This window comes from Penaeus monodon, chromosome 23, assembly GCF_015228065.2.
Source record: "Penaeus monodon isolate SGIC_2016 chromosome 23, NSTDA_Pmon_1, whole genome shotgun sequence".
In the NCBI taxonomy this organism is placed as follows: domain Eukaryota; kingdom Metazoa; phylum Arthropoda; class Malacostraca; order Decapoda; family Penaeidae; genus Penaeus; species Penaeus monodon.
This window is the reverse complement of record NC_051408.1, coordinates 335470-335989: the sequence shown is the minus strand read 5'-3', so window position 1 is coordinate 335989 and position 520 is coordinate 335470. Positions and strand designations below refer to the sequence as shown.

The 520-nt window shown below is 39.4% G+C and overlaps 1 protein-coding gene across 1 annotated transcript in view; it reads left to right on the top strand.

Annotated features, from left to right (window-relative positions):
• The window catches only part of LOC119587661, a 59718-nt gene that overhangs the window by 48802 nt on the left and 10396 nt on the right, over window positions 1-520 (top strand). The window contains 1 exon segment of the mRNA XM_037936342.1: window positions 309-431. Coding sequence (XP_037792270.1) covers window positions 309-431 — 123 coding nt within the window.

Genomic DNA, 520 nt, shown 5'->3' with positions numbered 1-520 from the left:
CATGCTTGCTCTAAGTTGTGCATACTAAATTTTCATTTGCTTATTTGGTCTAAATTTTGGTTCGGGTTTAGGGGGGGGGTTTAACCCCTTAAGATTTTTTGCTCAAAATATTTTTATCCTCTTTCACTGGGAAATTGTGTATGCTGCAGTCAAAATCCTAGAGGGTGGGAAAGTTATATATTTCTCATGCTTCTGATCTTTCCCTTGAGTGGCTGACTGCACAAGCCCCCAGGTGCATGTGACTCCCCTTTCGTTTGGTTTAAAGGGTTTTTCATAGACTCCAAAGCTTAAGTTGATATAATTTCTAGGATCCCCATTAAGATGGATCTCCCGGGGTTTTTCCCAAATGATGACTGGGCGTACACAGAGCAATGCTTGGGGGAAAGTTTTGAAAAACAGGAAATAAAATTTCCCTCATTCTCAGTGGTTGGGTAAGATAAAAAAAAATGTTTTAACCCTTTTCATTGGTTGTTACAGAAAAACACACACCCCAAAACTGGGCTTTAAATCTACAAACCCA